The sequence below is a fragment of the Bactrocera tryoni genome, chromosome 5, assembly GCF_016617805.1.
Source record: "Bactrocera tryoni isolate S06 chromosome 5, CSIRO_BtryS06_freeze2, whole genome shotgun sequence".
NCBI classification, from domain to species: domain Eukaryota; kingdom Metazoa; phylum Arthropoda; class Insecta; order Diptera; family Tephritidae; genus Bactrocera; species Bactrocera tryoni.
This window is the reverse complement of record NC_052503.1, coordinates 3,230,203-3,231,568: the sequence shown is the minus strand read 5'-3', so window position 1 is coordinate 3,231,568 and position 1,366 is coordinate 3,230,203. Positions and strand designations below refer to the sequence as shown.

At 32.2% G+C, this 1,366-nt stretch overlaps 1 protein-coding gene across 1 annotated transcript; it reads left to right on the top strand.

The window, feature by feature from the left end:
* Window positions 1-619: 619 nt before the first annotated feature.
* Window positions 620-1,095, top strand: LOC120776899. Its single transcript, XM_040107961.1, has 2 exons — window positions 620-706; window positions 767-1,095. The coding sequence occupies exons 1-2, from the start codon at window positions 655-657 to the stop codon at window positions 1,093-1,095; spliced, it is 381 nt and encodes a 126-aa protein (XP_039963895.1). The 5' UTR covers window positions 620-654.
* Window positions 1,096-1,366: the final 271 nt, after the last annotated feature.

Below are 1,366 nucleotides of genomic sequence, written 5' to 3'. Positions count from 1 at the left end.
GTCCATTTCAAAGTACACACACTTTTTTCACATACTTACTTAACAATTGATATTTGCCGCTTCTGATGATATAGCTGCTGCTGCTACTTCCAATTTCCAATGCTATAAAAATACATGAATTTATTATTTTCAAAATATTGTTAAAAAATCACACAAAATTCATTTACTTACCTTCTTGTTGTACGAGCCTCCTTTACGATGGTACGATCACGAGCGACATGCGTCTTTTAATCGTTTTTTTATTACCCTTCTTGGGATTTTATATTGCCACTACCCAGACAGCATTGAGTTGATTGTATGGTGATTTACGTATCATTATTGATTGTTCTTGGTGATTGTTTTTCGATAAATTTGCCGTTTACAATAACAAAATGTACAAGTATCAAAAAACGCTCAACAAGTTGATTAAATATCAATTGTGTTGTTTCGTGATCCCGTTATGAGTGTACAGTTAACAACATCAAAATATTTCTTTTTGTGACAAAATAATACATGCATTCCTCACTTCAATATAGTTCATCTCCAAAGCAACAGCTCTCTAGTACGTGAAATAAATAAAATAAAACATAATTTTAAAGTAATTAATTAAAATAGCTTAATAATTCAGTCTGGAAGTGGATTTTATTTCACACCACAAATTAACTGATTGACATCATGAGCTCTATAAATAATTATGGATATGAACCTAACAGCAGCCAAATAATATGTAAGTCCAAATAAAACACTTTAAATTTTCTTTATTTTTATTTAACTTTATGTTTTTCAGATCAAAATCTAGACAGCACAGATCAACAGTCTCTTAAAAATTTAATAGCGGAGTTGACGATGGAAGTGCGGGCTTTAAAGACAGAAGTGAAGGAGCTAAAGGAAGAAAACAAAATAAATTTGTTGAAGCTGACAGAGGAAGTTATTGCGGTCAAATTGGAAAACAGGGGAAAACCCTCTGAAAGTCAAAGCCCAGAATTCGACCAACTACCATTTTACCATAAGAAGGATCTTGACGATTTCGAAGCACAGCTTTTACAAAAACCTGAGTTGTTGAAGAAATTTGTATGTATAATGCTTATGTTGCTTTTACCAGTTACAAATGTATAACAAAGAATTATTTATAGAAACTGTATATTAAGAAGGCTGGGGGTGAAGCGTCAACCCCTTTTCTAAGAGCAGCAATCAGGCGTATTTTTTCAGACGAGTTGGCAATGTCTTTTTCGTGGAGGGGCACGGCAGAAAAGCCAAGCGCGGAAAAATGTTTAGTTACAACAATAATAAAAAGTAATATTATTTTATATTGTATTAATTCTTTTAACAATAACTACATTTCTTTCCTCTTTCTTTAGATATTTGCCATGAATTTTTCAAGTGGACG